Raw genomic sequence first — 13,006 nt, forward strand, 5'->3', positions numbered from 1 at the left:
AAATGGTAAAATTTAAGGAAGGACACACAGCGCATTAAAAAAACAAAGTTAAACCTATAAACTGAAGTCAACTGCAGCCATCAGGTTCAAATGACGTCACCAAGACTAACTTTTCCGTGGATAATGATGTGAGGCTGACATCTTGTGGTCAATCGTAGGCCGGCATTTAATCAAACGAGATTAATAGAATATGTAGACTATTATATAATTCAAATTATATTATCTGCGTTCAGTTTGTGCGCGCGCGCGTGTGTGTGTGTGTGTGTTACTAAAAAACAACAAGGATATACGTTTGACAACTGACCTATTTTTGTTTAACCTCCACCACCGATAATAGAAGCCATATGACAATATTTAGTCTTGCATTTGTTTTCGTTTATTCGTTTTTTTCCTTTATTTAAGGTCGGCCGTGTTCAAATATCTAATAAATAATGCCGACAGTGTATTGTTAACGATGAGAAGACAAGCAGCAGTACGTGGAACTTTGTGTCGCGCTCGAACAAACTAGTAGACGGACCTGTTTATTTGTAACACCCATGTAACAGTTGTTTTTCATTCATGGGCTAATAGCTAGCGTCACTCTTTATTGTCGTTTCAGCAACTGTCTGTATACTTTTACGTTATTCTCGCCATTAAGTATATACGCGTTAATATATATGTTTCTCAGTAAGCCGTGTCCTGTCATAATCATAGCCTTGTCCTCCATTAGGGTCAGCAATTGAATGGTAGCTGGCTAAGATTCGCGTTCGCTTACCTGACAAATAGTAAGTAAACGCCACCATCGTGAGACGTGTTTAATATTTGTTTAGTTGATGGGACAAATGTATTTCCATCAACAGATGCTGAATTTATCGTGTATAATGGACTTTTTCAGTGGTTTTCATTTAACTGGCATGTGTGTCAAATTTCAAAGGGTAATATTACTAATATACCTGTGACTTAGGAAAGTTATGGCTCTTTAATATTGGTGAAAAGACACCAATCTCTGGCCGGCATCTTAATACAAAGTCAATGGCGGTCGAGGTTTTAGGGATGACTTTTTTGTTGTTGTTGTTGAATCAGAGTTTCAAATTTTAGTAACTTTCTTAATCTTCATCCAATTTTGAAAAGCCTGGTATCATTGGAAAGTTACTAAACGCAGAAACGTATACAAGTAATTTGTAATTAACTAATTAACTGTGAGAAACAATTGGTAAATCCCGAGATAACAATATATCATAATTTGAAAAGTACAATGAATATGCAGTTCAATTTTCAACACAAAATCATCTGAAAGCCTCTTTTTAGTAAAGCAATAAACTGTACCAATGTAAAATAATATAAATGGAGTCAAATACAGCAAATAAGGCTAAATAACATTTTGTTATAATCAGTGCCATGCTTTAAAAAAAATTAGTCAAGAATGAACAAACACTCCGTAAATTGATAAAATACATATATGAGCCATCATGGCAGGTTGGAGTGATATCACAAGGAACCTGGCCAGCTGTTCATTTAAAAATATCTCTGTTGACCAATTTACATCAAATTTGGCAGAAGCATAGAAAATAAATAATAAAGACGGACATGTATGGAGTTAAAAATGGCCTCACCAAAAATGGTTTGAAGGGGGTTTGTCAACTACGAATTCGGAAAAAGTTGTGGTTGTGGAAAGTGGGGAAATTATGCAAAAAGATCAGAATTTGAGAAGGGGGACAATATTTTTTCATGGCACTGTAACGACATATATCTTATAAATGCGAAATAACATTATTTACGGGTTAGGTTGTTTGAGCAGAGAACAATCACAATGGAACCCGCCTGCCGTAAGGACAAGCCAAAGCTGAACTCTACTCCAACCAGAGGAGACAGATCAAAACAGAAGTCTGCACAGCAGGAACTCAAACAGCGGCAGAGAGCAGAGGTAACGGAGATCAGTGGATCTATTTTTCATGTAGTTATAAGTAGTACAGATGTGTCTTGTTATTAACTGTCCACTGTGTCACCTATCTTCACATATAGATATATGCTTTGAACAAGGTGATGACGGAACTGGAACATCAGCAGTTTGAGGCCTTTTGTAAACAGATGCAGCCACAAGGAGAATGAATATGCTGTCGTTGCTGCCTTCATCAGGGTTTTTCATGGCTCAAACTGAGGCAGAGGTTGTAGCATTCTTATCACTTGCACATATGCGTATGCCGCGCCCCCCACTGGCTTGAACAAATACATTTTTCTGTTAAGTATTTGCATGTATTGTTTGACTTTTCTTAAATCATATATTATACAGTACTACACCTCTTCAATGGTTTTAGGACCGACTTCCAACTGTTTCTGGGACAGTGCCCTATAATACTACAGTAGCTATCAGTATTTGTTTGTCCGCCATGTTGGTGTTTGAGATCAGGAGGATTCTCTTTTCAAACATTTAATAAGCATCAGAATAAGACAGTGTGTTGACCTCCAACATGGTGGTGTGTGACGGCACGGGAAACCTGTCTATTGCAGTTTAAAATGACACCCAACGAGTACAGGGCTGGTCAGATAGCAGTTTTTATGATAGCATGTGCTTTATAGACTTCCCCACTTCTAACACACATGGTGAAAGACAAACTTATACAGGTTGAGGTTGTCTATATTGAATCATGTTATCATGCTATTAAATTTGTAGTCTTGAATATGCCATAGAGTATTACTAGTCTAAGTGTTATCAATGCACTGTTAGCATGGTGCGGAACATATTTGAGGAAGCAGAATAGATTAGCAGAATAGAATATTTGGTACACAACCATCAAATATGTGTTCATGTGTCCTTTATTAATGTCATGAATTGGTTACATTGAGCCTGAATGCTCATTTCAGTCACGTCATAAATCATTTGTGTTTAGTATGTAAAGTATGTCTACTCTGAGCAGGAGACTTTGTGACAGTTCCCATTGTAGTGTAAACTGTATTGTGTATTATTTGACCACTTGAACTACCGAGTAAACCTTTGCCAAGAGAAAAGACATCTTATTGAATCCCTCCTCTGCATTTGAAAGTGTCCAGTATTGTTTCAGACTCTTCTAATACAGTATATCTAGTTTTGTTTCTTCTCATGAACACACTATGTGCACCAGATATGTTGCGTGTTCATGTAAAACTTTGCAATCAAATGTTTTTTTCCTGTTGGATTAATTGATTTAACACATTCACTGCCATTGACGGCTTTAGAAGTCAAATGTCCATGTTAACTGGGAAGGCTGGCAGTGATTGAGTTAATGTGTGTGTATCCACACGCACGGGCCTCAGCTGGCACAATCTATTGAGATATATAAATAATATAAATATCTTACCTGTAAAAAAGGTACTAATGCTATTTTTTTAATGACAAAAATGTGTGGATAATAGGGCTTTACGATACTGGGAAAAAAGACAGATTTTTATTTTTATTTTTTTAAACCTGCAATATACCAGTATATTGCAATGTGAAAATACAGGATCAGTGTTGGGAAAGTTAATTTTCTACGCAAACTAGTTCAAAGTTCAGTTCACCATTCCAAAAATGAACCAGTTTAGTTAGTCAGTCATACATTTACTAAATTTTGAAGTTCACTGGTTCAAAAATGAACTAGTTCATTGTCCACCATGCCACCCCAATTCTATCTAGAGGTGGCTAAAGTATTTGAAACAACTCTTGTTAATGTGCATTTCAACACCCCTGTAATCTACAACACATAAGCCTGTTATCAATTTATTGATAGAAGATTTGTATCAGAGTTCTGCATTTGCTTTCATTATGTTGTACATAGTATGGTGCAGTGAGTATCAGTAACTTCCAGTCAATGTGGGAAAACGGCTAAACCTCAGCACATTAGCTACAGCAATGCATAAAATTTCACCAAACATTCAACCACTCAATCAATTCATCATTCAATTCTACAATCTTAATCATTTCATACACTGCACTTGCCAGAGATGATGCACTTTATCGTTAATTCAGTCTACTTGTAGTGGTCCATTTGTATTTCATATTTATTACTGCTTGGAACCCCACAAAAATAGGGGCAAGTTTTTCCCAACTAGCTTGCAACATGTACAGTATGATGTGCAGTACTCCGGTTTAGTGGTGGATACGACAAGTGGTCATCTTGAAACCATCACACGTTCTCTCCATTTTTTTATTCTTGCCTAGAGCTGAAGAGTAACAGAGCTCCCAGTAACCCGCACTCCAAACCACCCCTCCCAGTACTTTGTGTCTTGCCCTCCATGTTCAAAGGAGATGAAACGCAGACCAGGGCCATACTCCGAAAATGTGTGGTTGACCTGGAGATGAGACCGAATTACAATACATTTGGGCAAATGCAAACACTTAACATACTCAGCATACTAACATACTTTCTTGTCATGTTCACCTGTTTCCATGAACAGTCGTCACACTCTGGGTCGAGAGTCACAGGTTCTGGTCTGAACTCCTGCATGACCACATGATTTTCATCCAGCAGATATACTGTTATTTGGTAGGTGCAGCCACAGTCCTGCCTCCCACAGTACCTGTGGGATGTGTACAATACTAGTTTGTGGTGGGCACAAGCCAGTTAGAGGTTGAGTGAGTGTATTTGCTTTTTCTCACCAGTCCTCCACTGATACGACAGGTTGGGCATCGAGCTGTTCAGAAGTGAAACCTTCCTCAAATAAGTCAATCACCTGTCTCTTCAGACAGAGCCTAGGATGCAAAAAGACTTAATTTGATATTGACAAAATATATTTTTCAAAGAGGGGCATCATTGCGGTGCATGTACTGTAGGTAGCAGGTCTACCCCACTGGGCTTGAAATTCAGCTCTGACATTTTTTTTTTGCATGTTTCAGTTGTACATATTTTTTCTGGGTACTCCAGTTTTCCTTTTACAATTCCGAGTGTGCTAGGTTAATTGATGACTTTAAATTGACCATACCAAAGATGTGAAATGGCCATATTCATTAAACATTAAAGTTTGTGGAAGAAAAAAAATAAAACATTTGAACAGCCATCATGTTTTTCATTATTTTAGTTTTAATATACGATGGGAGTCGCAAGTGGTATAGTTGGATACCTAACTTCCATGCAGACATATTGGGTTCAGTTATAGTGACGATGTGAATGTTCACGTGAATGGTTGTCTGTCTCTAAATGTGTTGGAGAATTGACTGGCGAGCGGTCAAGGGTGTAGTTCGCCATTCTCCCAAAGTTAGATGGGATAGGCTCCCTGAAACCCTATACAGGATAAGTGGAATAGAAGATGGGTGGATTGATAATTTACAGTGTTGAACTTTTCTTGTATAACAGTTGGGAATGTATAAATGTGCGTCCATTTCTTACACCACTGGTCCTCATTAGGGTCGGAGTTGCAGTTGAACTGAAGCCTATGAAATTCGGAGAGGGGCGGGGTATACCCTGCGCTGGTCAACAGTCAATCACAGCTTACATATTGAGAAACATGCAGTCACGCTCACATTCACACCTATGGACAGTTAAGAGTCTTCAATTAACCTAACAAGCATAGTTTCGAATATTGGAGGATACCGGAGTAAATAGAAAAAAAACGAAAAAAAATAGAAAACAAACGAGAGCAAGAACGCTCACACAGGAAGGCAGGAGGTGAGATTCGAACCTCTAATTCTGAGAACTGTGAAGCAGACAAACTAACCAATATCACACCGCAATGCCCATGTTAAATATTTATTAAAAATGTATCTGGATCACTAATCAAGGTTTTATCTGGGAATAAATTGATTCACTTTACATTCTATTTATGGACAATTTGTTTGGAAACTGAACTAGTTGGAATAGCATGTCAACCAGCGTCATGGAACTAATTGTATTCGACAATGGGGATTCCACTGTATTGTGATAAGCTCCTCAGGCCTCTTGTTGGAAGCTGAAAATGCATTCTCAACGAGTCATGCTTATGGAGACAATTGTGTAATTTATACTCACTCAAAGGAGGTTGCAAAGTATTTCATCACAGCTGCATCACTGAAGTCATGGCCACAGTCCCCTGGCATGTCCTCCACCATCCACTCGCTCCCACCATTCTCTGTCAGCTCCCAGAAATTCAGTTGCTCTGGGAGGGAAACTCAGTCTTAGGATGCTCACTACAGTATTATTTCATGCATATTTCAATGTTATTGACCTCACGCCCACAAGATCAAGTTGAACCAGTTCTAATCCATCACAATTTTATTGTATATGGACATAATTACCACTATGGATATAATTTCAGTATTGTAAATTGAAGACTGAATTGTTACATGGGAAATTATGATTGCAAAGCTAATAAGGTATTAAGAATATATACTATTGTAAGTGTATATATATCCATCCAGTCATTTTCCGTACCGCTTATCCCTACTAGGGTCGCGGGCATGCTGGAGCCTATCTCAGCTATCGCTGAGCGAGGGGCGGGGTACACCCTGAACTGGTCACCAGCCAATCAGAGAGCACATATAAACAAACAACCATTCACACTCACATTCAAACCTATGGGCAATTTAGAGTCTGCAATTAAGCGCTTATGCATGTTTTGGGGATGTGGGAGGAAACCGGAGTACCCGGAGAAAACCCACGCGGGCACAGGGAGAGCATGCAAACTCCACACAGGCGAGGCCGGATTTGAACCCGGATCCTCAGAACTGTGAGCCAGATGTGCTAACCAGTCGTCCACGGTTCCGCCATACACAGCGGCTGAAATCAGCAATTAACACGTCACCATTTTTCTCAATAAATATATTTCCAAAGGTGCTATTGACATGAAAATTTCACCAGATATTGGGAACAAGTCAAGTAATCCATACATACAAAGAAAATGGAACAAACTCAGAAATTAAGTTGTGTGTAATAATGTGAAATGAGACAGGGAAAAAGTATTGAACACGCTAACTGGTATTTATTTTATACTTTGTACAAAAGCCTTTGTTTGCAATACAGCTTCAAGACACCTCCTGTATGGAGAAACTAGTCGCATGCATTCCATTGCATTTGCCCAGTCATCTTTTTTTTTTTTTTTTTTTTAGAGGGGAGTCAGAAAAGAAGACAAAAGACAGAGCACTAATTGTAAACAAGATGAGAAAAGTAAATCATTATTTATCTAGAACAATTAAACTTTAGATATGTGTTGTATGGGGCAGTAGTGCTACACCCTGTAAGGGAAGGACAGGACAAGATAGGGCAGGAGAAGAAGCATGGAGTACAATGCTGTACAACTCAAGTGTGGTGGGAGTGACAATGTAAATTACAAACGTCTTTAGGACGAGAGTGTGTGTCAGGGGTTACCCAAGCAATTCACATATTCATGAGTTATTTGTCGCAATAACTACACCCAGCGAAAAAGTCCTAGAGTTTGTGCCTGCGGACACATGGAAGTGAATTGACACAGTTTCGCATGCACAGTGACTGACAGAAGTGTCCCGTAATTGCTGTGCCTGCACCACTGTGGCTGAGGACCCCACCCAATCAATCGAGGGGCGGGATCAGGCCCAGGAGTCCAGCCGAGAGCAGCTCGGCAGACGGGACACGTCCCATACCAAGGGACCCATGGTAGGTCACCGGCCCCACCGAGGCGCCATGGCATCCTCCCTTCAATAATTTGAAATTTACCAGTACCATTTGCTGAAAAGCAGCCCCACACCATCATGTTCCCACCTCTGAACTTTATTGTTGGTATAGTGTTTTTAGGGTGATGTGCAGTGCCATTACTCCTCCAAACATGTTGTACACTATGGTATCCAAACAGTTCAATTTTGCTCTCATCTGACCAGACTATATTCTCCCAGTATTTAACTGGCTTGTCCAAATGTTGTTCAGCAAACTTTAAACAAGCTTTGACATGCTTTTTTTTTTTTTTTCCAGCAATGGGGTCTTGCGTGGTGAGCGTGTATACAGGCCATGATGGCGGAGTACATTACTCACTGTTTTCCTTGCGAGAACAGTACCTGCTAATTCCAGGTCTTTTTGAAGCTATCCACGTCGTGCTTGACTCTACGACAATTCTTCTGATAATTCCTTTCACTCCGCTGTCAGAAATCTTGTGAGGAGCACCTGATCGAGGCAAATTTATGGTGGCATGATTGGCTTTCCACTTACGTATTAGGGCCCCAACTGTGCTCCAGGGAACGTTCAGAAGCTTAGATATGCACCTGGAACCAATGCCATCGTTATGTTTTGCAACAATTACTTTGCGATGGTCTTGAGACAGCTCTTTGCTCTTACTCATCATAAGATGTGTCTTGACTCACACCTTGGCAATGAGACCTTTTTGTAGGCCATTAATTAGGACTGAACCAACTGATATTCATTTGCACTGACAAGGGGCTGGATTGCTGTTTGATTATTGATAGATTTTAGGTGTTGTCTTGGCTTTCCATGCGTCGCCTCCAAACGTATTTGAACGGGAAGGTCAACACCTGACCATCTGGAAACAACCATCAGTCACATGTTCCAATACTTTTGCTCACTTGAATAGTGGGTGGCTTCAAACAAAAGGTGCTCAGTCCTGAGTTGTTTAATATGGGGAGAGATATGTCTCAAAATTATTGGCGCGTGTGTTTTTCAAATACATCCGCGGTTTACACGTGTTTTTCAAATCCACAAATATATCCGCAATTTACACGTTTTTTTTTTTTTATCTTGTGTGGACATTTATCCTAATTTATTTTTTTAAATATTCCATTTTGCTTGTGAATTGTCGTTTGTGGATCAGAGGGCACGTGCAATTATTTTTTTGGAGACCAACAACACAGCAAGACTCACACATGTAGGAAGGCCCTCCCTACATCCGGAATCACCTTCCTCATCTGTCAGCAAGATACAAAAAAACAGCTTATTATTACAGTGTTTAAATAATAACAGTGGCTCGCTCTCAAACATTATATATATATATATATATATATATATATATATATATATATAAACCTTTAGCCACACTCAGGCGACTGCGAGGATCAAATCCGGCTTCGACTGTGTGGAGTTTTAGTGTTCTCCCCGCGCCTGCATGGGTTTTCTCCGGGTACTCCAGTTTGCTCCCACATGCCAAAAACATGCATGGTAGGTTAATGGAAGACTCTAAATTGCCCGTAGGTGTGAATGTGAGTGCGAATGGTTGTTTGTTTATACAGTAGGCGCCCTGCGATTGGCTGGCAGCCAGTTCGGGGTGTATCCCGCCTCTCGCCCGAAGATAGGTGGGATGGGCTCCGGCATGCCCCGCAACCCTAGTGAGGAGAAGCGATATGGAAAATGAATGAATGAATATATATATATATATATTTTCTGACCCAGAACCTTCTATCACCGATAATACATTGCAGTCTTTGAGACTTGGGAAATGTTCTTGTGTTGTTTCTAGCCAGAATATCCAATCACTAAATAGAAATGGATTTTAAATTTGGAGCTTAACTGACAATTTCTGGGGTAAATCAAACCAGGGGCCCTTTGTTGACTTTCTGACAATATCATCCCCACCTTATAGCAGCAGACAACTTACCTTCACCATTGGGATTCTTTATCAGATTATTGGTCATGATTACAGCGCACTTAGTATGCAGCGCCTGGACAAAATAAAAAGCAATTTAGAGGATACATTGCATTTGCCTAACTTTATAATCCCATCTCGTACTGTTTATGAATCTCGAGCAGCCTTTCGCAGTTGTACCTGAAGTACAGCCTCAAATCAAATCGAATCAAAATTGCCTGTGTCAAAACTCCAAAAGGCCTTCCTGATGAAAGTTAAAGTGAGCACGCTCATTCTGCGGTGTGTGAACAGTGTTAATTGTTTAGTTCCCCCCCCCCCCCGCTTTGTAAAATTAGTCAATCCGCTATCCAGTGTAAGCAGTCAGGCTCAAGGTCTTCCTCGGGGAAGACAAGACCCGATGCCTCTTGGCGGCGAATTGAAGCACGCATATTTATTACCCCAACGTACGTTTAAAGAGTCAGTGGTGCGTAATTAGAATTCACACATCGTTTCCAGGCAGGACACGCCGCCGGTGCAACACGATTGGGAAGGACAGGCTGTGCAGATTTAATGAGATGACCATCCCAAACATGTATGACATTTGTACGAAAAAAAAACAAAGAGGTTTGATCTGGTTAGGTTTAGGGCTAGGCTGGATTAGGGTTAGTGGGAAACATATTAACACTGCTAAATGTAAGTTATGTCATGTTTTCCCGGGATACGGCGCTTGTCCTGGAGCCAGTAATATTCGAGGAGGGCGTGTCCTGCCTGGAAACTATGTGAGAATCCTAATAACGCGTCGATGGTCAATGTGTCCTGCAATTCGCATTCGTTCTAGCAGCTAGCTAACTGCCTTTTTCATCAATGCATGAGCGGGCTCCAACCAGGGCCGTACGTAGGGGCCCACGGCAAACATAGTCAGGACCTCCCCCTTTGCCCCCTTAATGTAATTGAGAGAAATTTGTCCTACTTTTGAAGTCCGTTACAATTATCTACTTACCAATATTTACCACCAAAGAATATTGTTTATCTTCAACTAAAAAGTTTGAATTTGTGAAAATTCTACATCAAGTTCTTACGATCCTTCTTAAGCATTAGCAAATAACAGGGGAATCAATTTAACAGTTTTACTGGAATTGATAAGAAGATTAATCAAGATTGAGCATAGTTTACCATTTGAACCGCTTTTATACTCACATCTTGGTGATGAAAAGCGCACTCGTGTCTCCACTTTATCTCCACACTTGGCTGACACTGACAGCAGTGCTACTGCTACTGACAAGCGCATCATTATGCATTGCTACATTTTTACAAGACACGAAGTTTAATCAATGTCCATATTGTAATGTGATTGAAGATTTTTTTTTTTTTTTACAATTCAATAGTAAAATAAATAATTGTTCTTAATATAAATTCATTGTAACATTTAGGCAGGGGTTACAGGAAAGAGTTATTTTTTGGCTATATCGATAGCTGATGATGATTAGGTCGTTTTAATTGGGCACACATCATTAAAGCTTATTGGCTTCCCAGAGACGAGGACTGGCTGAGTGTGGCTAAAGGTTTAGCCACATAAAAACATGATTTTGTGACCAACTACACATAAATGTCGTTAGAAGATTTCTATACTGTTTAGCCACATTTGGTAAGAGGTTTCATGATGCAGTGGCAACCCTGTAACCCTACGACATTTTGAGAATCACTGCTGTAAACTATTTTAACAAAATTTCACAAAAAAAGACACACTTTCTCGGCAAAGGTCTTTGTAATGAATGTTTGTTCTGTTAAATCCATGTCTGTTATGTCCTTCAACATTGCATGTACTGTATTTTAGTAAATTTGCATGAAAGGGAGTAATTATTAAGTTTTCTGATGTGGGCCTTGAGCTGAAAAAGTATAGTTAATACACTACTACATACAGTGCTACTTGGATGGGTTTACTGAAAGCTGAAAAGGTGACTTAACAAAAAAAAAAACAAAAAAAAAACATTGAACGTCTGCAATACGTGGACACAATATTTGGTCCTGCATTGATGAAAGCACTAATACCCGGTCTGCTGACTCACTACACAACACATGGAGCAAATGCAAAGCCAGCCTCATTCCGTGCTGAATAGAGAGTATCACAGAGGATCAGTCATCCATCAAGATCAAGCTGACAGAAGAGCGATCAGCAAAAAAAATCGCCTCCGATGAGTCATCGGAACCGGTGTAGAGTACATACTGTATATTTATTTTTACTTTACCTCAACATTACCTCTCTTTGGATTGCTGTTGATAATAGTCTCCCTCCTTCACTCATGTTCTCTCGGACTAAAAAATACAGTTGAGTAATCCACCCTTGCTCACTCAATGTTATATGCACATGCATGCATACTAAAATATACTTCAGAACTCATCAATTTCTGTCATAACATGTACAACAGCATGTTACTCACAGCTCCAAAGGGAAAAGCTGGTGTTCCGTCTATTTCTCAGGACACTTGAGCCCCTCTGCAGTGACGCGCCCTTGTGCCAGCTGGGTTTTTATTGCAAGGGTGGGGAGGGAGCATGCATGCAGTCAAACTCAACAGAAACACACATGCACACACTCAGCAGAAATGCCAAACACCAATGATGGAAGAAATCACAAGTACGGTTTAATGAATAAGAATAAGTCCAGGCAATAAGAAATGCCTGGACTTAAAGATGTTGACATCAACACATCAACTCAATAGAGCAAAAGAAAACAAGACAAGTTGCTAAGACACTTTTACAGGTCAGAATACTGCTAATTTAATTAGTACTCACAAAATATTGCCAATATACATTTATGAATCGTTTAAAAACTAGAAATACATGTATCTCAATGGGCACCTTTTAATGGTCTATATACAGTATAGTACGCTTGTAAAATGTAAACTCAATTTGAGACTTTTGTAATTCGTTGTTTTTCGATTTAATTGCACCTTGCTGACTGAGAAGATAAAGTTTTTGTTACCTCCCCATCTCAAAATCCACTCTACTGCTGCCTGCTATTCAAATGAAGGTGTCTTTTCAAGAGAAACAATCTCATAACTTCACCAAAATTAAAGTTTACAGGTTCGGCTACGAGACTTTGAGAACTCTTGATTTGAAGCCAAACAGTACGAAACCGAACTGGAAGCGACGTCTGCATTACTTCCGGTTTAGCATAATTTTAAGTTTGATCGTTAAAATCAAACTAATATGTCTCGAAAAGGGACACTATGTCACTTATGTGGCTAAAATTTAGGGAAAGGGACGAAAAACCTTTTTATCAGTCTCGTAATCTGAAGGTTGCGACACTTTATGAAATTTTGAGTTCTAGATGACAGAGGTTTACTTAAACTCAGAACACACACAAAATTCAACCAAGAGTGGAATTTTATAGTATATTTAATGACATCTACAAGGGATCTAGAAGGAAACACACAAAGAGGGGTCACGCTAAAGAAATAAAATAACACTAATAATGATAAAAAGAAGGAAAATAGGCATACGAAAAGGGATATAGAACATCGTGTGGACTAAAGTTGGAAACGTGAGCGTTTACTGCGTCCAG

The 13,006-nt window shown here is 39.5% G+C and overlaps 2 protein-coding genes across 6 annotated transcripts; one reads left to right on the forward strand and one right to left on the reverse strand.

Annotated features, from left to right (window-relative positions):
• Window positions 1-510: 510 nt before the first annotated feature.
• svbp (small vasohibin binding protein) lies at window positions 511-3,271 on the forward strand. 2 transcript variants are annotated; one of them, XM_061687987.1, is made up of 3 exons: window positions 511-764; window positions 1,778-1,903; window positions 2,002-3,271. In XM_061687987.1, exons 2-3 carry the CDS (start codon window positions 1,790-1,792, stop codon window positions 2,086-2,088), a joined length of 201 nt encoding a protein of 66 aa, XP_061543971.1. In that variant the 5' UTR covers window positions 511-764; window positions 1,778-1,789; the 3' UTR covers window positions 2,089-3,271. The 2 variants fall into 2 exon arrangements, with proteins under 2 accessions (XP_061543971.1, XP_061543970.1); XM_061687986.1 differs by having other exon boundaries at window positions 1,765-1,903; window positions 2,002-3,008.
• Window positions 3,272-3,464: 193 nt separating this feature from the next.
• fbxo2 (F-box protein 2) lies at window positions 3,465-11,961 on the reverse strand. 4 transcript variants are annotated; one of them, XM_061688245.1, is made up of 7 exons: window positions 11,883-11,961; window positions 9,478-9,541; window positions 8,748-8,791; window positions 5,937-6,063; window positions 4,592-4,684; window positions 4,374-4,512; window positions 3,465-4,284 (listed from the first exon to the last, which is right to left on the reverse strand). In XM_061688245.1, the coding sequence occupies exons 4-7, from the start codon at window positions 6,014-6,016 to the stop codon at window positions 4,150-4,152; spliced, it is 447 nt and encodes a 148-aa protein (XP_061544229.1). In that variant the 5' UTR covers window positions 6,017-6,063; window positions 8,748-8,791; window positions 9,478-9,541; window positions 11,883-11,961; the 3' UTR covers window positions 3,465-4,149. The 4 variants fall into 4 exon arrangements, with proteins under 4 accessions (XP_061544229.1, XP_061544227.1, XP_061544226.1 ...); XM_061688243.1 differs by lacking the exon at window positions 8,748-8,791; XM_061688242.1 differs by lacking the exon at window positions 8,748-8,791 and having other exon boundaries at window positions 11,702-11,927.
• Window positions 11,962-13,006: the final 1,045 nt, after the last annotated feature.

The sequence above is a fragment of the Phycodurus eques genome, chromosome 10 (genome assembly GCF_024500275.1).
Source record: "Phycodurus eques isolate BA_2022a chromosome 10, UOR_Pequ_1.1, whole genome shotgun sequence".
NCBI lineage: Eukaryota > Metazoa > Chordata > Actinopteri > Syngnathiformes > Syngnathidae > Phycodurus > Phycodurus eques.